The 21,620-nt window shown below is 38.5% G+C and overlaps 1 protein-coding gene across 1 annotated transcript; it reads right to left on the bottom strand.

The window, feature by feature from the left end:
- Positions 1-257: 257 nt before the first annotated feature.
- Positions 258-926, bottom strand: LOC127079301 (uncharacterized). Its single transcript, XM_051019704.1, has 2 exons — positions 824-926; positions 258-685 (listed from the first exon to the last, which is right to left on the bottom strand). Exons 1-2 carry the CDS (start codon positions 924-926, stop codon positions 258-260), a joined length of 531 nt encoding a protein of 176 aa, XP_050875661.1.
- Between the last annotated feature and the right edge of the window lie 20,694 nt (positions 927-21,620).

Raw genomic sequence — 21,620 nt, 5'->3', positions numbered from 1 at the left:
GCGAACATTAGAAGCAGAGCTCATAACTCTTTGTTCGAAAAGATCATTATGTGAAAAATGCCTGGAGCTTCACAAAGCAAAATACCTCCATATGAAGGCTCATCTTCCCTTTTAGCTTTAGTCTCTTTTCCATTTATTCCTTCACGACTTTTTGGTTTCGATTGTACTGATTATTGACCCATTGGGTCATTGTAATGAACTTAAGCCATGTTGGAAACATTTTATCACCATGTTGGCTTCGACCAATTCGCATGCAATTATTCGTTCATTATTTTTATCTCTTGGAGTGTTGGCTTATATTTCTTTAAATATTTTCCATTTACCCTTAAGATTCTTTTATCTTTATCAAGCTCCTCGGTCTCATAAGCACCGTTAGAGAATAATTGCAAAATTTGAAAAGGACCTTCCCATTTGGGGGACCATTTCCCTAAGGCCCTATCTTTTAGATCCATTGGAAGGATCACTTTCCGAACCAAGTCTTCAGGAAAAAACATCTTAACTTTAACCTTCTTATTGTAAGATTTCTCCACTTTCTTCTTCTGCCTTTTCAATAATTCCAAGGCATTAAGTCTCTCCTTATCTAGATCAACTAACTCATCAAGCATCATGTTCCAATATGATTCTGATGGAATTTCATGATGCCTCTGAATTCTTGTTAATTGTAGATAAATCTCGACTAGTAAAACTGCATCATGACCAAAAGTCAGTCAAAATGGAGTTGAGTTAGTGGCCTCTTTGGGAGAGGTTTGACACGCCCACAAGACCTGATCTAAAGTCTTGTGCCAATTTATGGGCCTCTTCCCCACATGTTTCTTAATCAAACTAGTTACAGCCTTATTTGCTGCTTCAACTTGACCATTAGCCTGAGCATAATATGGCGTAGAAGTTAGTAATTTGAAACCCATTTCCTTAGCAAATTCTTGCATTTTTCGACCAGTAAATACTGATCCCTGATCTATTGTAATGATTCCAAATCTATAAATAATATGTTTATGGATAAATTCAATCACATCTTCTTGGTCTACATTTGGCAAAGGTATAGCTTCAATTCATTTTGTTAAGTAATCAATACCAACCAAAATATACCTCTAACTTTTAGATGATGGTGGTCGAATTTCTTCAACCAAATCTAAAGCTCAACCTCTAAAAGGCCATGGTTCGACTATAGAATGCAGTTCGCTTGCAGGGACATGTTGTATAATTGCATGTACTTGACACTATTGGCATCCTTTGGCAAATTCGATGCAGTCTTTTAACATGGTAGGCCAATACAGCCCTTGGCGAAATGATAACCACTTCATCTTATGGCCAACCTGATGTGCCCCACATGCTTCACCATGGACAGTCGAAAGGGCTATATATGCCTCTAAGACATTTGAGTAAAACTCCCTCAGGAGTCTTTTTGAATAATTCATTACCCAAAAGGACATAACTTAAAGCTCGATACCGGGTTTTCCGTTTGATAGATGCCATCGGATTCTGCAAATACTCCACTATTGGTTTTCTCCAATCCTCATCTGCCAGGCTATCTAGTGCCAATATTTCAAAGCTCTCTTTGTTAGCGTATCCCAGTTTTGTCATTTCCAAGTCTGATGGGGCTAATCTGGTCAACACAACTCTTCCTCTGACTTTGATGACTTTTTTGCAATTTCTCTATTGAAATTTTATACCCATACGCAATTTGAGCCAAGTCATTAGCCACTTGATTTTCCAATTGAGGTATGTGTCGAATATTATCCATCTGAATCTTTTTAACAATCGACTGGCTATTATGAAGTACATGGTGAGATTCTCTTTAACACACTTGTACTCTTTTGTGATCTGTTTTATAACTAACTCTGAGTCACCCATTATTTCGACTCGAGTTGCCCCTAATTCTAACAATATCTCCACTCTGACTATCAAAGCTTCATATTCAGCCTCATTGTTCGAGCAAATGCCTTTCACTTTATACTGGAATTTTGTTGGAATTTTATTAGGAGAAATAATTAAAACCCATATGCATGTTCCATCTTTGTGACTAGACCCATTGAAGTATAACTTCCAGGACTCTAATTCGAGATAAGTCACTGTGTTGTCAGTTATAGAGTGGTCGACTATAAAGTCTGCTACCACTTGTCCCTTAATAGCCTTTAAGGGCTTGTAAGTTAAGGAATATTCAATTAAAGCTAGTGCCCATTTTCTAATTCGACTATGCAAAATTGGCTTAGACAACATATATTTAATAACATCAAAATGCGATGAAACATAAACGTCAACAGGTTTTATATAATGCTTCAACTTCGTACAAGAAAAATACAAGCATAAACACAATTTTTCAACTATGCTATACCTAGTTTCTGCATCATTTAAGACCCGATTGAGGTAGTAAATGGCTCTTTCGACACCATTATCATCCTCCTTAGCCAACATGCTCCATAAAGTCTTGTCAGATGCAGATATGTACAACCTCATACTCCTATTCCTGTAAGGCGGTATCATAATTGGTGGATGGCTAAGGTATTCTTTGATCTATCGAAAGCCTCTTGCTGAGCTTGCCCTCATTCAAAGCCTTCCTTATTGATTCGAAGAAGAGGTGAGAAGGCTTGCGGTCTTCCGCTAAGGTTCGAGATGAATCTCCTCAAGAAATTAACCTTGCCTAGCAGCGACTGCAACTCCTTCTTAGTTGATGGCGTTTTTGCCTCCATTATGGCCTTGGTCTTGTTCTGGTTTATTTCAATTCCTTTTTTATGGAACATAAATCCTAATAAATATCTCGCCTGCATACAAAACACACATTTGAGACGGTTTATTTTCAGACCATGTCTCCTCATTCTTTCAAAAGACAATCGAAAATGGTCCAAATGAATCTTCCCTGAAACAGACTTAACAACAATATCATCAATGTAGACTTGCATAAAAGTCTCTATGAAATCATGGAAGATAGAATTCATTGCTCTTTGGTATGTGTGCCCTAGCATTCTTTAGACCAAAAGGCATGACTACCCATTCATAGGTTCCTAAGGCTCCAGGGCATCGCAACGCTGTTTTTGGGACATCCTCATCAGCAATGAATATCAAGCATGCTAATATAATCATGGCCCGTGGCAGAATCGACTAACATCTCCGCCACATGCATTGAATATTCATCCTTTGGGGTCACATTATTTAAGTCTCTAAAATCTATGTAAACCCTCAAAGTACCATTTTTCTTAATGACAAGTACAATATTTGCCAACCATTCGACGTACCTGGGCGTACGAATGAATTTACAACGAAGAAGCCTCTTGACCTCCTCTTTAATCTTTAAGAGAATTTCCGGTGCAAATTGCCTCGAATTCTGCTTGATGGGCTTCTTCCCAGGCTTGATTGGCAACCTCATTTCGACCAGGCCTCTGTTTAAACCAGACATCTCATCATAATCCCACGCGAAACCATCCTTGAACTCTCTTAGCAATTGGATCACTTCGACTTTGAGCTGAGGGTTGATATTGGCACTGATGTAAGTTGGCCTTTTTGTCGATCCCTCTCCTAAGTCAATTTCTTTGAATGGATCTTGAGCCATCATCTTGGTGTTTGTTTCCACTGGATCCTTCTCGAAACCCAAAGGCTCGTCAGCATAAATAGTGTCGAGCCTCTGGCCTTCATCTTCATCCTGAACCTTGTCAGGTGGTTCTGGATCAAAGTCCTTCCCAGTACCTTTTTGGTGAAACTCCTTGTTGGCTTCGACAACCAAGTGTTTGTCTTCAACCTCTAAGGTCGTTTGCTGTTTGTTTTCGGCTATGTAAGTCGAAATTCTTTTTAGTGCTTTGAACTCAGTCATGACCACAAAATTCGCTTCCCAACCTGTTGGGTCGACTCTTAACGTTCCTATGTACCCAAAATCATCTTTGTCCATTACTTCAGGATCCCATTTGAAACCATTGGTGGGGTGTAGATACAAAGAAAAGTAGGCATTATCGTCTGGAGTGAATGCAAAGCTGGCCGGATCGCATGGAGCAATATTGGCCAAATGTTTGTCAAACTGGTGTTTGTCGACATGATTGATTGGAGTCTTGAAGTAGACATGGTCTGCTTCTACATTCTCCACAACACCGTATGAGCGCCATATGGTGACTCTCTAGTGCATGAAGGATGGTACAACTCCAACTCCATGTATCCATTCACGTCCAAGTAGGAAGTTATAGTTGGCCTTTGTCTCCACAATCATGAACACCATTGACTGAGTGACAGTTCCCACCGTTAGCTCGACTTGGATTACCCTAAGGGTGGTCCCCACCTTTCCCTCATAATTGGAAAGTACCGTGTTATGAGGCTTGGCGTCGGTATCATACTTACCTATTTTCCTCAAAAGGTGATGTGGCCTCAGGTTCACCGTTGCGCCACAATCTACCAAAATCTTGTTAATTGGACGTCTTCGACCTTCCTAGTAATAAACAGAGGCTTAAGATGACTATTCACAACCTCATTCGGTCGCTCAAAGAAAGCATTTTATTCCTCCACTCAACCATTATTCATCACGTAATAGCACAATGGTTTATGAGCGGCCATTTCCATTTCTGTGATATCGTCAGTATCTTCGACCTTAATTATCTGGTCGAATTCTCTAGGGAGAACTAAGACCACATTAACTCTGATATCCAATGAAGACTCTGAACCAGAGTCGAAATCATCTGTGAGCATTTCGTCTTCTGCTACCGCTCGATCATGTTTTTCTTTGTCTGTCTTTTCTTGAATGGTAAGCATCCTCTCGACCAACTTTAAATCCTCTTTCTCCTTCTTTCTAGCAGGCACGTTGGTGTTGGATTCAACATTTTCTCTTGCTCCAATATCCCTCTGTGCCTTTATCCTTCTCTGTTCCCTTCTCCATTGGGACCTCGTCATGGTATTTTTCCCTTTGTAGTTCTCAGAGATGTGGGTTCCCTTTCGGGACGCCTGGAATTCTTTACGGTAGGCCAGCGACGAACCTCTGTCTACTTCGAAGTTCTGCCATTTTCCCTGACCATGCTTTCTGCTGTAGGTTGGCCTCACCCATTTTCCATTGTAAGCCTCTGCAGTGGGTGTGAAGGAGACAAGTCTGGTAGCAGGATCCTTTTGTCTCGTCTCATCAAGCTTTACCAAACGTCTATCTAGGTCGAAATACCTCCTTGGATCGAAAGCTCTTCTATACCCGCAAACATGTTAGTCCCGAGGGGGTCCCTGATCTCATCTGTCTTTTGTCTTCCTGACTCCCTCAAGACTGTACGCTGCTTTCTTCTCGAACACGACACTGCATCGAGGGCATAACATGACTTATGATTTCTTCCCTTGGCACCTATGGAGGAAATCCATAAGAGTCTTCTTCTTTTAGGAAGGCCAATTTATTGTGTTCTTCTTGTCGACGCTCATCATCAACTTCCATGGAAGTATCCTCTGAGACTTCGACCATGTTGACTTCTATGTTGGCATCATCAGTAATGCCCAAATTATGGAATTTCGTTTGAAGCCTCTCAGCATCCTTATCCATTTGTATGAAACTATCGGCAGTATCTTTGGTCACCATCATCATATTGAAATCTTCAGTGATTCCAGGGTCAAAACCATCAGTGGTTCCTTTGACGAAGCTTTTAGCAGCCTCTTGGACGAAATTATTGAAGACCTCCTGGTCAAGGTACTCAGAAACCCTGACCATGACAACATTGTGAACAAAATCTTCAATAACTTTGGCCATGTTGATGGTGTTGTTGAAGTCATCAGTAACTTCGACCATGTTTACATCATCTGGGTCTATGTAATGAGCGGCAACTACTTGCAGAGGGTCAGAGTCAATATTCATCTGGCTCCTGGGTTTCTCTCCGAATTTGAGTCTTCCCTCCTGAATAACATTCTGAACAAGATCCCTGAAAAGAAAACATTGAGATGTTTTATGACCCAGGAAATTATGGTACTTACAAAAACCTATTTTCTTTCTTTGTTCTAATGGAGGCATTTTAGCACCAGGAGGCACTATCATTTGGCCATCCTCAACTAACAAGTCGAAGATTTTGTCACATTTTGTAACGTCGAACGTATATGTTTTCTTAGGAAATTTATCATTCTTTTCCGATTCGATAGGGTTTTTCCCATTCGGAGGAGCCAAAACCTTACAGGAATAGGGAGAGCCTTGCTTTAGTTCAACAATATCGATCTCGCTTTTGTTCGAAGGCTCATCATATGGTCCTTCGTTATCTTCATTAAATTCGACGTAGGCCACTCTCTTATTCCTATTGGCTCTAGCTTTTTCTTCCTTCAAGCGCTATAGTTATCGAACCCTATCATCCAATTAGGCCATATCCCTCAAGTATTGGGTGTCCAATTTCTTCCTAATGGAATAATCAAGGCCTCCAACGCCCATTTTGACCAACTCATGTTCTGGAACTTGCGTAAAACACCTAGCTTTTAATAAATGGAATCTATTCAAATAGTCATCAATTGGCTTAGTAAAGTTTTGCTTGATGCTGGATAACTCTTTTAGACTAATCTTCATCTGTCCCATGTAAAACTGCTTATGGAACATTCTTTCCAACTGAGTCCAAGTGTGAATCAAACTCTATGGCAAGGTTGTAAACCACATGAAGGCATTCTTTGTGAGAGAACTTGGAAAGTACTTTATCCTAAGGTTCTCGTTGTTTGAAATTTCCCCTGCCTCTATTAAATACCTAGCCACATGTTCGACAATGGATTCAGTAGTATCCCCAAAAAACTTAGTGAATTTAGGGACCTTGTATCTAGGAGGTCAGTCTAACTGGAGGATATATTCTGAGAGTGGTGACGTATAGTTTGGCCTTCGAACACCAAAGTTTACCCCGTTTTGAGCCATGATTATTTCAACCATGGCTGCTAGAGTATTATCCGCTGCCATATCATTGTGTCTCTTTGGTTTTGTTGAACTTGGTTAATGGTAGGATCCTCCTCGAAGGCCACCCCCTGGTTTTCTACCATATACTCTCTTTATGGACGACGGGGAGGCTAAGGCACACCAAAGAAGTTCACCAGGCATGTCATCTGCGCTGCCACTTGTCGGTTAGACTGGGTAGTATCATGGATCAAAGGGTTAAGGATTATCACCATAGTTTGGGCCAACATCTGGACCATGTCATGGTTACTTTCACCCATTTGTTGTCTAATGACTGCAGCGGAATTATTCGTCAAATTTGGCATGCGGGTAGAATATCCCATTCCTAAAGACTGACTATTTCGACCCATGTTCACCCCAGAACCTGCTTCCTGCAACGATGAAGTCATCACATATTCTGAAAATACTGGAGGGGCGCTTTGTAAGTTTGCCATCATCGAAGTTGGCATTCCATAGGGTTGATCTCGACCACTTAATGGCATCGAAAACCCTGGAGATGTAAAAGGTCTAAACATAGAAGTCTTTATAGGTGAGGGAGTTTGTGAAGGCCCCCTTGGCCCAGTAAAAGTCAGGATAGGCCCTGCGCGGGCAATCGAATGCGTAGGCATCAAACTTGCCATCGACGTTATAGGTTCAGAAACGGTTGTTAGAACCGTCGGTCCCCCCGTCGAAGGAACTAGAGGTGGTTCTCCATTATTAGTTGACATATTCTGAGGGTTCACACTATCTGGTTGGTTTGAATTTCCCATTCCCCTCATGTACCTTCCTCTTTGTCTATCTTTGTTGGTGGTGGTTACTTTACCACTTCTTAATAACATACAACGAATTTTCAAAAGGAGAAAGATGATCCAACGACAAGAACTAATACAATGAAGAAATTTTACTTTTTTTATTTTCAAAACAGTTAGCACGGTCCCACTGGGCGTGCCAATTTATTTACCGTAAAAATTGGTAAACAACCGTTAATCTTCCAAATTGAAATATTTTGATTACTTACAGGATTGATCAGATTGATCCTAGGACATGTGCTAAATATTTTTAGGGAGAAGTCTGATGAGTGATAAACACTTCGACAAAGTTCATACTTAAATGATTTGTTAAAGAATATAAAGGAAAGATAATGCAAAAAAAGCAATGAAAGTACTAGAAAATAAATGGCGAAGAAGATAAATTTCTGAAAAGAAAGGAAAAGAATGATTAAATTGCTTTGAATAAAAACATGGTGCCACAACAAACATACATTTTTTCAATTTACACTCTACACACGGATACTTTGGGTAATTTGATTAATTTGTATAATTTTGAACACACCTATCCCAACACTAAGACTTCCTATTTATACCAAGCAAAATAACCGCTTCTAACGACCTATTCACCAGATTGAGACAAGTGACACTCTGCATATGCGCGATCACCCACCATGCCCCACATATGCTCAACAGTTTAGATAATAACAAAAAATTCCCTCCCTTATTTGAATTTAAATCCCTTGTCAAACTGCCGTTAGTGATGCTTCTGTTTCCCTACTGCTGAAATTTCAAAATTTATAATTTTGTCGAAGTATTCAATTTCTTCACAGGAGCTTATTTCCTTATTTAATTTCCTTAATCCATATCAGGCGTCAAAATTGGAGCTAACACTGTGTCAACATCGTCGTAAACTTGTGGTGAACTATGAATGGTGGTCGACAAGTTTAGTTTCATTTTTGTTTCGTTTTTGACCGGTGTTGAGCGATTCATTTCGTTTTTGACATTAATTTAGTTTTATTTCTGACCTTTATTTTGTTTCATATAAAAAAGTTTAGAGAAGACGGAACATTTTGTTTTCAATTTGATTTTCATAAGGAGCTGAACGCGTTTTGTTTTTCTTTTCATAATTTTAATTTTTATAGGTTAATTTTTAAGGTCCAGAAATTAAAAAAAAAATGGCCCTTTATAATTTGAGGTCCAATATGCTATAGGGTTGGTTGCACCTATAAAAGATCGGACATGCTGAAGAGATTAATCCTTTAAGACAAGAAAATCATAATGGGTGACAAATTTCTCTCTTAAAAACAATTTAAAGTTATTGTATGTTCAAGATTGAGTTCTAATCAATAATCTCAAATTGAACTGGAAGAGATCTATTATCATCTCATTCAAATACTCTTAAATTTAATTGAGAAAATTTATGAAAAACCATATATTTTATTTATTTCATATTAAAAGATATTATTATACATGTGAGATGGTTATATATTTTATTTATTTCAAAGATATTATTATACATGTGAGATGGTTATTTTTCTCCTCAATATGCGGATGAATGTATTTGGTAGTCTAATTAGGGTGGATAAAAAACCCGAAACCTTTTATCTGATAAATAAGATAATGTTTCAGTTGATTTATTTTGGATTTACGGGTAAGCAGTTCAATTTTTTCAATTTATGGTGGATAACTTAGGGAAAAATTGGATTGAAGATTTTCATCCATAGTAATTTAATACCAACCGGAGAATTTTTTACAAAAATAACCCAAATTTTCAAGGAAATTCCCAAAATGCCCCTGATTTCAAAAAAAATCCCAAACTACCCCACTTTTAGGAGGAGACGCCAATTCAATTGGTGACTCCTCTTAAAAATTAATTGGAGGCGTCAATTGGATTGGCTAGGGCACATGCCCTAGCCAATCCAATTGGCGCCCATGTGTATTTTTACAAAGGAGGCGCCAATTGGATTGACACCTCAGTGTAAAATGCAATTTTTTTTGTTATAAATAGATGTGTTGTGTGAGTAATTGTTTCACATCTCATTTAATCATTTGGAAATTATGTTTGGTGTTCGTCGCTGATACGAAAAGGCGATTTATGTGATAGACAAACCTCAGGTGCTGATGCTCTTCTGGAACATCACTACGTTCGAGCAACTGAAGAGGGAGCTGATTCGTTGGTTAGATGGGAAAATACCAGAAGGGAAAAATTAGAAGTATTGAGAGACTCAACAATATCTTTGGTTGGGTGCGAATGAAGACTGATAAGGATGCTAGGGAAATGATGTTCGGTCGAGATGACATAAATTTGATTGTTGTAATCAGTTAGAAATATTTCTGTTTTCAGTTAGCTTATTTTGTACTGATGTTTGTTGTGAACCTCATTGTAAAAAAAACTTTATGATATATAATGATTGAAGGTTACAGAAATACAATGTTACAAAAAGCTTATGACCCAGATGATGCTCCTCGATTGGGACAATTGTTCTTGTTGTGTCCTGGTTGACGATAAATACTACATAATCTTATCATTTTATCTGTCGAATCCATTTCTGTCCTGATACGTATGATGTTTGGCCTTCCTTTTTTCTTTCTACGCATCTCGTTGTTGTGCCAAACTATATCATCTTCATATGGAGGCCAGTATTCCTCCATTAGTAGTACTGAGAAGCTTTTATTATATACATTCATGACAATGACGACCTTGTACACATCAGATAAATGGTTGTAAGTGTCTTGACGAGCATATGCACATGCTGCAATGACATGGGAGCAAGGAATGCAGAATGCCTGAAATTTTCCATAGTCGCACCAACTTCTGTTTAGTCTAACAGCATAGGCTAAATTTGGTCTCCTCTCATTGTGGTCCATTGTTTCCTGGACGCTGAAATTTTGCCTATGACAGTCAAAGACTGTTACAACGTGTGTGCTAGCTTTGATGGTCTCCTCTTTCATGACTTTCATGCAACACTTACTGAATACTTGTCCAGACATTAACACCACACTCCATCTTTCATCTCTGGTTGCGAATGTAGAAGCCAACCTATAATAGGTCGATCTTACCAAGGCAGTTATTGGTAGATTTCTAATTCCTTTGAATACCCCGTTCATGCATTCCACAAGGTTTGTTGTCATGTGGCGTCATCGATAACCTCTGTCAAATGCCCTTGTCCACTGCTCTACTGGTATGTTATTTAGCCATCTCCCTGCATCTTCATTAGACAGTCTAATTTCATCACGATAATATTGAAATGACGGCTGAGTTAGAGCATACCCATCATTCACCACCTTCTTGCGAAGATTCTTATCTTTTATTGCACGCATGAAGTTTTGTGCAATATGTCTAATGCAGTAGACATGGGTAGAAGGAGGATCATGCCATCCGTTGTCATGGTTGTTGTAGGCACTCTCAATGGCAGCATGTCTATCAGAAATCAAACAGAGATTGGCTTGTGGAGCCACATGCGTTCTGAGATGTCGAAGAAAGAAACCCCATCCACCAGTCGTTTCACCTTTAACCAGAGCAAAGGAAATGGGAAAGACATTGTTGTTGCCGTTTTGTGCAACCGCCATAAGCAAAGTACCCTTGTATTTTCCGTATAACCAAGTGCCATCAATTTGAATAATAGGTTTGTAGAATGTGAAACCTTTGATGCATGGGTCAAACACCCAAAAGAGACGATGAAAGATTCTATTACATGTAACACAGGTTCTGTCTGGCATCATTGCTGACAATGTCTCCATAATTGCCACAGTTCTTGGGACATATGTTTTTAGTGCCCATAAAAACCGTGACAATTCTTTGTATGAATCCTCCCAGTTGTCGAATATCTGTTCAACAACCTTTGTCCTCGCAATCCAGGCTTTCTTGTAAGATGGAGTATAATTATATGTTGTTCTAATATGGGATATAATTATACTCACCTTCACTGATGGGTCTTTATTAACCAACGGCAAAATGTCTTGACATATCAATGCAACGCTTAGTTTACGGTGATCTTGTTCAAGTTAGTTGCAATGCAATTGTGAGGCGGGTCTATTGAAGTGATCTCCCAAGAGTCGTTTTTCTTTTTGTAAGATGCAGCCAACCGTAACTTACAAAGGATGTTACAACATTCGATGACATACCTTCTCGAATCAGTGCGTTTCACTGTAAAATCAGCAAAGTTGTTCATGTGGAATTTTTTGATAGCTCGCGCACATTCTTCTTTGGTACAAAACATGTCTCCCACCTTTAGTTCGCCTTTTGATCATGGTTACGGTTATAGAAAACACTGTTGAATGTTTCATCGTCATGCAAATTCATCTTTGTCATATGTTGAGGCGGATTGTAGACATGACTAGGAGGTATTGCCGGTGGTTGATCATCATCTTCAATGTCGTTGTTCAGCATGTGATCAACCTGTATCTCCGTCTCCTCCTCTTCTTTATCAACGACGTCCACTTCTGCTTCTGCTTCTGGGTTGACGTCATCTGACCATTGTGGATCAAATTCACCAGATTCATCCTGACTGGTTATTTGAGACTGTTGAGATGGTATACATGGTTGAAGAGTAATATACAACTCAATACAGTTGCAGCCTGAATGTTCATGACTAACAAACATGTATTCAACATCTTCATCGTCCCGTACCTTAAGCGGGAAAAACTTGCATTGACTGTTCTAAAAAAATATTGGATTTTGATACGTGATCTTTGACACAATACCCGATCCTATACAGGATTGTATTCTTTTTTTCAAATGCAAGAAGGTTGCATTTCTCTTGATCGTAAGTCTAATGGTATCGGTGTTTCGAAAACAAAAATAGTATAACTCATACTCACATGTTTCACTGTTGCAGTGAATGTTGACACTGTATTTTGGTGAAGATGACATTGTGCAGATGAAAATTATTTTCTTGTTGCAGATGAATGTGGGTTGAGTCTTGGATGTTGATAGTGAGATACTTAAATAGGCGAGTGATGTGTCTCACATGCAAGCTAGTTCGAAGTGATGTGTCGCACATGCAAGCTAGTCTGAAATGATGTGTCAACCATGCACGCTACTCAGAAGTGACATGTTCAGCATGCAAGAGAGAGGACAGCCACATGTCACACATGCAAACACACACTCCAATTGAATTGGCGCCCCCATTCATTCCTTGCACATGGGCGCCAATCCATTTGGCGACACCTTGTCTTGCATGCATGCAGACCTCGAAACCAAGTAATCAGACCTAGGTGTGTCATGCATGTCTCTATGGAGGCACCAATTTGAATGGCGACACCATGTATAAAATTCACATGGGCGCCAATTCAATTGGAGACCACATGCAAACACAACTTTTCATGCTCCGATTCATTTGCCTATAAATACATCTACACCATTAACATTTGTTCCACACCATCACTCACTACTTCTTCTACAATACTTCTTCTACAATTTTATCTGCAACAACTTCTTTTAGTTTTATCTGCATCAACCGCTTTCATCCCCGACAAAATGTCCATCCTCACAATGGGCGAATCGCATAGAGGAACGGTTGTAAACATAGCAACTTATGTAAGCGTTTTATTCTTTTGTTATTTGTTTTAATAGAGTCTCTTTTAATAACATACCAACTTAGTAAAGTTTTTTGTTCTTTCTTTTATAGGATGTTTCAAGGTTCCGGACTCGGGTCCACGAATATGTCCATATGGACCCGATGATTCAACATTATGTTGAACTCGCTGGTTTTGGTCATATAAGCAAGATTTTGTCTTGGTCGGTAGATAACAAATGCATTCTTGCTTTATGCGAAAGATGGCATCCCGAGACACATACATTCTGGTTCCCAACCGGTGAGTGTATTGTGACGTTAGAAGACGTCTACATGCTTTTGGGACTGCCCATTGAAGGTAAGGCTGTAAATGGGAAAACCAACTATGCAAATTCAATTTGCATGGACCTCTTGGAGACTGATTTGTTAGATGATAACTCAAGAGGTCAAGGTATACTCCTTTCACGCCTTAAGTCATACTATAACAGTTTATACTTAGATGAGCATTCTACTGAAGATGCTCGAATAATAAAAACTAGGTGTTACATTATGCTTTTAATTAGTTCTTTTTATTTCCCGAAGGTAGTGGTTCTAGTATGCATATTATGTATTTACCTTTACTTAGACATGTAGATAAAATAGGAAGTTACAGTTGGGGATCTGCTTGTCTTGCCTATCTCTATAGCTTCTTGTGCAAAAATTCATACAAAGACACATCTGCATTTTCTGGATATGCTGTTTTGCTCCAAGCATGGGGTTGGTCAAGACTATCGTCCCTAGCACCCGTCAACAACAACCCTTTCACATTCCCGTATGCACAAAAGTAAGTTGTTTAAATTGCTACATATTTACTTACTTCTTTAAAGATTATTATCTCTAACTAATATTTTTACCTTTTTGGTGCAGATGATCTGCACGTGGTATGAGTTATAACAGATGTCCTAGACACTATATTACTCAGTATCGCAATTTGTTGGATCACCTTCGATTGACAGACGTAAACATAATAACCTCATTATTTCGTTATAATTTGTTAACTTCTTCTACCAAGATTATAATCCTATTTTATTTCACATTTCAGCTCATTTGGCGTCCATACCTTAATTTGGATCATGACCATGAGGTCAACACTGAAGACGCAGTTGTATGGACTACATGCACACCGATAATAGGATTCACAACCGCGGAGATGCACAACAGTGATCGTGTGAAGTTGCAGTTCGGTATGCCCAAAAACATCCCAGATCCCCCAGCAAGCCTAGGGGAATGACATCTGCGCAAAGTTAACGGCTAATGGAACTTCAATCCATGGCAAAGCTTCACAAGACCGGAGTGTCGCAAATGGAAGCACCGCCATGACCATATCTTAACTAACGCAGTCATGCCAAATGAAGAAAAACCAAGTCGTACTTATATGGCTTGGTACAGATTGGTTGGTTTTCAGTTCATCACCGAGGATATGTACCTGTACGACCCACGCCAACAAACTTGCACACCTGACACCTCAACATCAAACCCCCAACAAAATTGTCATACCAGATACACACAACCCCTTGTCCGTCAAACGTTCCGTTCAGTCAACACACAAACATACAACCAAAACATGACATACACCCAACCCTAATACCAAGAGCATACCTCATACCACCACCAACAAATTGACCATCAACCTGAGACCCAACATCGTTTCGCACCCACCACATCACCCAACCAAAGCCGCCTTAGCCAAAACACGATCATTCAACACTAACCGCCCCTCTTCCTACCATAGCCAAGAAGCTCAAACCTCACAAAACCAAAACCTCCAACAACCCTATCTCTACCAAACACCCCAACAACCTTTCCAACCTTTCCTCGATGCATCATTCACACCCATGTCTCCCTTCAACCGTCTCGGTTGTCCACCAATGAGTCAAACATAATCCAACTACTCTGGCATGGGTCATGAACTCAGCTACGTCGGTACACCCTCGATGCATACTGAAGACTATGTCGACTTGTCTGACTACCTCAACAGGCCATCTCCTGTAGTTGGTAGTGACGCTCCTGGCCCCTCAGATGCTCAAACACCAGTAATGAATCATCAACGTGGGTTAGGGCCACGGGTTAGGGTAGCTAGGGGATATGGAACCGGAGGTCGGTTAGGTGATCCCGATCATCATCATTAGGCTTTTTTGTGTAAACGAAAATTTTTATTAATATCAATTGGTCTTATTTCAAAATTATGTATCACGTAGACCATTTAGCCAAAAAAAATGCATTTTACACTGAGGCGTCAATCAAATTCGTGCCTCCTTTGTAAAAATACGCATGAGCACCAATTGGATTGGCTAGGGCATGTGCCATAACCAATCCAATTGGCGTCTCCATTCAACTTTTAAGAGGAGTCGTCAATTGAATTGACACCTCCTCCTAAAAGTGGGGTAATTTGAGAATTTTTTTAAAATAAGGAGTATTTTGAGAATTTTCTTAAAAATTTGGATTATTTTTGTAAAAAAATCCCAACCGAGACATTTCCAAGTTTTATTAATACCATAAATAGCAGTAACACAAAACTCAGAGGAAAGAGTAGCATTATACCTACAATACTTTTCTCTAATATATTTTTTAGTAAATGAATGAACAAACCATGTTTCATTGTATATATGTCAATACATATGTTATTATTAGAGTCTAGTAATAATGACATTGTGTCAGTGATTTGTCACATCTCTTTGAACTTTATGAGAATAGGGGTATCTGAATGCTATGATGGATTAGATGGATTTTCAAGGGAAATGAAGGCATGAGGGCATGTGAATGCTATGATGGGTAAGACGGGTTTTCAATGGAAATGAAGGCAATGGATTATGAAGCATCTTCGATTAATTGTTGTAATTTATTAAATACAAGTGTGTTCCAAAATGGCAAATGGTGGAAGTGAGTTAATGCTAATAAATGCATGAGATAACTCTTCATGAATTTTGAATTTTGAATTTTAAATTTTGAATTTTGAATTTTGAATTCAGAGATTGTAACTCTTCATGAGATGTTGCAAAGGCGAAACCATGCAACTGTTGGTGAAACATGCTGCAGGCCAACCATTATGACTATTAGAAAAGGACATTGCTTCACCAAGGGTCGCTACCTTGTGAAACAATATCAACATGGCCTATAAAAGCATAAATCCGGATTCAGAATACAACACACAAAATCCAAAAATCCTCTAAATAATTCCAGACGCTCTTCGCTGCATTCGAGTTTTCACCGGTGTTGCGCAAACTCGATAAGACTGAATTATCCTAGGTATTCCTGCATCAGAACTCTAAGACAATCGAGAGTGTTTGAAATACTATAAGGAAAGTGTTACGTTCACGATTCAAGCCTGGATCCCTTTAATCTTTCCGAAATTTCTAACAGTCTTATAGTATCTCAAATCATGGCCACCGACGCTTCTATTTCAAGCATCAAACTGATGAATCAGGACCTTGTTAAGTTAGATCGTTTCAATGGAAAAAACTATACCCGCTGGCAAGACAAAATGACATTTCTCCTGACCGCCCTGAAAATTCAATATGTCTTGGATCCTGATCTGGAGGCAATTCTAGAACCAACTGAGAATGACATTAATGAAGTAAAAAAGGAGAGAAGGAAACGAAAAAAAGATGAACTGCTTTGTCGTGGACACATCTTGAACACATTATTTGATCGTCTCTATGATCCCTACACCAATACTGCATCCGCAAAGGAAATCTGGAACGCACTCGAATTTAAATTCAAGGCCGAAGAAGAAGGTACGAAAAAGTTTTTAATATCTAAATACTTTGATTTTAAGATGTTGGATTCCAAGCCGATTCTTGCACAAGTACACGAGTTACAGGTTCTCGTGAATAAAATAAAAGCCGTGAAAATTGATATTCCTGAAGCATTCCAAGTCGGTGCAATAATAACAAAATTGCCACCTTCATGGAAAGGATACAGAAAGAAATTGCTGCATAGTTCTGAGGACTTTTCTTTGGAGAAACTTCAGAAACACCTTCGTATCGAGGAGGAAACGAAGGATCGAGAAAAAACTGAGTCTGCTGGATTTGCTAAAGCAAATGTTGTTGCCACTAAAGGAAAGAAAAAATATAATGGCATGAAAAACCATCTCGGCCCAAGGAAAGAACATAACACGTTCAAAAATTCTGGCGGACCAAAAGGTACTAAAAATGGTTGTTATGTATGTGGCAAACCCGGACATTATGCTCGAGATTGCAGGCACAATAAGTCCAAAAATGAGGTCAATGTTGTTCATGCCGATGACGATATAATCGCTACGGTAAGCGAAATTATGGCAATCAAAGGCAAAGTGCAAGGATGATGGTATGGCACATGTGCAACTGTGCATGTATCTTATGATAAAAGAGCATTCAAAACCTATACTGAAGTCAATGATGGACAAGAAGTGCAAATGGGAAATGAAGTGCGATCTAAAGTCGTTGGAACAGGATCCGTCGAACTCAACTTCACTTCCGGAAAGAAAGTCACTCTTGTTAATGTGCTTCATGTTCCTGATATGCATAGAAACCTTGTTAGTGGGGACTTATTGGGAAAACCGGGTATTAAATCTATATATGAATCGGGCAAATTAATATTGACTCGTAATGGTATATTTATAGGAAAAGGATATTCCGCTGAAGGAATGATCAAACTTTGTACTACCGACAATATTATTAATGAAATTTCTAATTCTGCTTATATGCTTGAATCTATTTCCTTATGGCACTCTAGATTGGCACATATTGGTATTAGTACTATGAATAGACTAATTAAATGCGGTTTGATATCATGCAACATTCATGATTTCGGAAAATGTGAAATATGTGTTAAATCAAAAATGATAAAGAAACCTTTCAAAAGTGTTGAAAGAAAAACAAACGCGCTAGATCTTGTGCACTCTGATTTGTGTGAATTTAATGGTATGTTGACCCGTGGGGGAAACCGTTATTTTATAACGTTTATCGATGATTGCTCTAGGTTCACACATGTATATCTCTTAAAGCATAAAGATGATGCTTTTAATGATTTTAAGACATATAAAGCAGAAGTAGAAAATCAATTAAGTACAACTATAAAAGTACTTAGGAGCGATAGAGGCGGAGAATATTTCTCAGTAGAATTTGATGCATATTGTGAAGAATATGGCATCATACACGAATGTTCTGCGCCCCGCACACCACAACAAAATGGCATGGCCGAAAGAAAAAATAGAACATATCAAGAGATGATAAATGCTATGTTAATGCATTCAGAATTACCATTTAATTTATGGGGTGAAGCACTATTGTCCGCATGTCACATAATGAACAGGATTCCTTTAAAAACAACTGGTATTTCTCCATATGAGAAATGGAAAGGAAGACCACCAAGTATTGGTTATTTCAGAGTGTGGGGGTGTGTAGCTTATTACAAGAACATGGATCCCAAAAGGACAAAATTGGGTCCTCGAGGAATCAGATGTGCCTTCATAGGATATGCATCAAATAGCAAAGCATACAGACTTCTAAATCTAGAGTCTAATGTAATTGTTGAATCCAGAGATGTGGAATTCTTTGAAAATCTCATCATAAAGGATAAGGGACCTGAAAATCCCACAATTGAAGAATCTCGTGACAAAGATTCGACACGAATTGTTGAAACACAATCAGAACCAAGGAGAAGTAAAAGGGCACGAAAAACTAAGGATCTAGGACCAGATGAAATCAATTCCCAACTCATTTATCTTTATTTAGTTGAAGGAAATAGCAAGAATGATGTTCATAAAATTCCTATTATTCTTCAAGTAGAAGATGATCCTAAAACATATAAGGAAGCAGTGGCTTCTAGGGACGCTTATTTTTGGAAAGATGCTATCCAAGATGAAATGGATTCAATTATGTCAAATCATACTTGGGAACTAGTTGATCTTCCGAAGGGATCAAGACCCATTGGATGCAAGTGGGTGTTTAGAAAAAAGTATCATAGTAATAGTACATTAAACACCTACAAGGCTAGACTAGTAGCAAAAGGATTTAGACAAAAGGAAGGTGTCGATTATTTTGACACATATGCACCAGTAGCAAAAACTACGACAATTAGAATTCTGTTTGCACTAGCTTCCTTGAATAACCTTATTGTTCATCAAATGGATGTTAAAACAACATTCCTAAACGGAGATCTCGATGAGGAGATCTACATGCAGCAACCAAAAGGCTTCATGCTTCCTGGAAATGAACAAAAGGTATGCAAACTTGTTAAGTCTTTATACGGTTTAAAACAGGCACCAAAACAATGGCATCAAAAATTTGACACCGCCATAATTTCAAATGGGTTTGTTCCAAACTCTTGTGACAAATGGTTGTCCATAAATGTGCGCGGAAGTGTTGTGATATTTCTATGTCTATATGTTGATGACATGTTGATTATCAGCAATGAAATGAATGAAATATTAGAAACAAAGAAATTTTTGACTTCCACATTCAAGATGAAAGATCTTGGACTAGTTGACATTATACTAGGGATCAAAGTAAAACGAAATAGTGGGGGTTATGAACTTAATCAAACACATTATATTGAGAAAATGTTGGAAAAGTTCAAACACCTAAACTTTAAGGAAGTAAACACTCCATTCGATCCTAGTGTCAAACTTCAAAAGAACAATGGGAGAACCGTGGCACAACTGGAATATGAAAGTGCAATTGGATGTCTAATGTACTTAATGCAATGCACCAGACCTGACATAGCTTTTGCAGTTAGTAAGATGAGTAGATTTACTAGCAATCCAAATGATGAACATTGGAAGGCCATAACTAGGATTTTCGGATATTTGTTAAAGACCAAAAATCTTGGCCTTCATTATGGTAAGTTTCCTGCCGTACTAGAAGGATATACCGACGCAAGTTGAATATCAAGTGTTGGAGATTATAAATCTACAACTGGGTGGATATTCACATTAGCTGGAGGTGCGATTTCTTGGAAAAGCAAGAAACAAACATGCATTACTCTCTCAACCATGGAATCAGAGTTTGTGGCTCTTGCGTCTGCTGGACAAGAAGCAGAATGGTTGAGGGACCTCTTATTGGAGGTTCCGTTAGCTAAAGACAATGTTTTAAAAGTATTGATACATTGTGATAGTCAAGCCACCCTGGCTAGAGCGTTCAGTGAAGTGTACAATGGAAAGTCTAGACACATAGGTCTTAGACACTCTCTCGTGAGAAAAATGATAAAGGATGGGATAATTTCACTAACATATATACAAACAAGCTATAATTTGGCTGATCCATTTACTAAACCACTGGCCAGAGATTTAGTAAAGACTACCTCGAAAGGTATGGGATTAAAACTCCTTGAATAAGGGTTCCGACAATGATAACAACCCAATCTGAAGTTAACACATCTTAACCTAAGATTCAATGGGTAACAACAAGTCGTTGATTCGGAAGGTTATGCAATATTCCGCGATAATGTTGACGATTACAAGTCTTAATGAAGTTCTATATCAAGGAGGATACGTATCTCAAGAAATAGATACGAATTGAACTTCACCTATATGAACTTCAAGATGGTGCCGTCTTAAGGTGAGAGTTGGAGTTTCTCTCATGAAAAATTCATGAAAACAGGAAAAGCACATGGCCATAAATAGTGTTAGGCGAGATATGTAGGCGAAGAACCTCTAAAAGTGTGTGTATAGCAACGCCAGTCTGATCACATGGGATAATGGTTCAAAGCATAGCTACCTAACATTCCGATTAGGCTTTGTGTTGTCTTTACTAAGGTTAAGTTCAAATCGAAAGATACCTAACTGTATTAACACTTTTTGCTTTCTATATTCTGGAATTGGATTTGTCATTATTAGAACAAGTGGGGGATTGTTGTAATTTATTAAATACAAGTGTGTTCCAAAATGACAAATGGTGGAAGTGAGTTAATGCTAATAAATGCATGAGATAACTCTTCATGAATTTTGAATTTTGAATTTTGAATTCGGAGATTGTAACTCTTCATGAGATGTTGCAAAGGCAAAACCATGCAACTGTTGGTGAAACATGTTGCATGCCAACCATTATGATTATTGGAAAAGGACATTGCTTCACCAAGGGTCTCTACCTTGTGAAACAATATCAACATGGCCTATAAAAGCATAAATCCGGATTCAGAATACAACACACAAAATTCGAAAATCCTCTAAATAATTCCAGACGCTTTTCGCTGCATTCGGGTTTTCGTCGGTCTTGCGCAAACTCGATAAGGCTGAATTATCCTGGGTATTCCTGCATCAGAACTCTAAGACAATCGAGAGTGCTTGAAATACTATAAGGAAAATATTGCATTCACGATTCAAGTCTGGATCCCTTTAATCTTTCCGAAATTTCTAACATTAATTACAACATTAGTTCTTGTTAATGAAGTCTGATTGAAGAATTAGCATAAAAGAGGTTTGTATTTTATGTTGTAGTAAATGGTATAAATGTTTTGTTGAATGCTTCTAATAGTGTCGGTCTT

Source organism: Lathyrus oleraceus, chromosome 5, assembly GCF_024323335.1.
Source record: "Lathyrus oleraceus cultivar Zhongwan6 chromosome 5, CAAS_Psat_ZW6_1.0, whole genome shotgun sequence".
NCBI lineage: Eukaryota > Viridiplantae > Streptophyta > Magnoliopsida > Fabales > Fabaceae > Lathyrus > Lathyrus oleraceus.
Note: the sequence above shows the minus strand (reverse complement) of the source record. Positions and strands in the feature narration are given on the sequence as shown.

Coding starts and splice junctions, on each gene's coding strand:
- LOC127079301 (XM_051019704.1), bottom strand. CDS start 926: ATGCAAGAATTTGCTAAGGAAATGGGTTTCAAATTACTAACTTCTACG. Junction 686..823: donor AGCAAATAAGGCTGTAACTA/GTTTGATTAAGA, acceptor GTCATGATGCAG/TTTTACTAGTCGAGATTTAT.